The following is a 434-nucleotide window of genomic DNA, read 5'->3' on the forward strand; positions in this document are numbered from 1 at the left end:
TTCTCTCTCCTCACCTGCAGCATCATCTGTCACCTCACCTTTGGAGACCAGGTAAAGGCCCTCACGCTCACGCGTGCTCCCCCTGAGCCTTCCACCTCCGGCCATGATCTGGCTGCACAGACTCCCCCCTCCCCCTCCGGCATCCCCCTTCCCCCACCGCAGGAGGAGGCCGTGGTGCACGCCTTTCATGACTGTGTCCAGGACTTGATGAGGACCTGGGACCACTGGTCCATCCACATTTTGGACATCGTTCCCTTTCTCAGGGTGAGGATGGGGGCCGGCCCCGGCCTGGGCGGGTGGGCCAGGCGCCCTTCTCGCAGCCACTCTCTCCTGCTCCCTGCCCAGTTCTTCCCCAGCCCCGGCCTACGGAGGCTGAAGCAGGCTGTGGAGAGCAGGGACCACATGGTGGAGGGGCAGCTGAGGCGGCAGGAGGT

At 65.2% G+C, this 434-nt stretch overlaps 1 protein-coding gene across 1 annotated transcript in view; it reads left to right on the forward strand.

The window, feature by feature from the left end:
* The window catches only part of LOC102775283 (steroid 21-hydroxylase), a gene marked incomplete at its 3' end in the record, with an annotated part of 1928 nt that overhangs the window by 869 nt on the left and 625 nt on the right, over positions 1–434 (forward strand). The window contains exons 2-4 of the mRNA XM_015569854.1: positions 5–51; positions 163–264; positions 346–432. Of these exons, the coding sequence (XP_015425340.1) occupies positions 5–51; positions 163–264; positions 346–432 (236 nt within the window). The remainder of the gene's footprint in view (positions 1–4; positions 52–162; positions 265–345; positions 433–434) is intronic.

Source organism: Myotis davidii, unplaced genomic scaffold, assembly GCF_000327345.1.
Source record: "Myotis davidii unplaced genomic scaffold, ASM32734v1 scaffold1006, whole genome shotgun sequence".
NCBI classification, from domain to species: Eukaryota; Metazoa; Chordata; class Mammalia; order Chiroptera; family Vespertilionidae; genus Myotis; species Myotis davidii.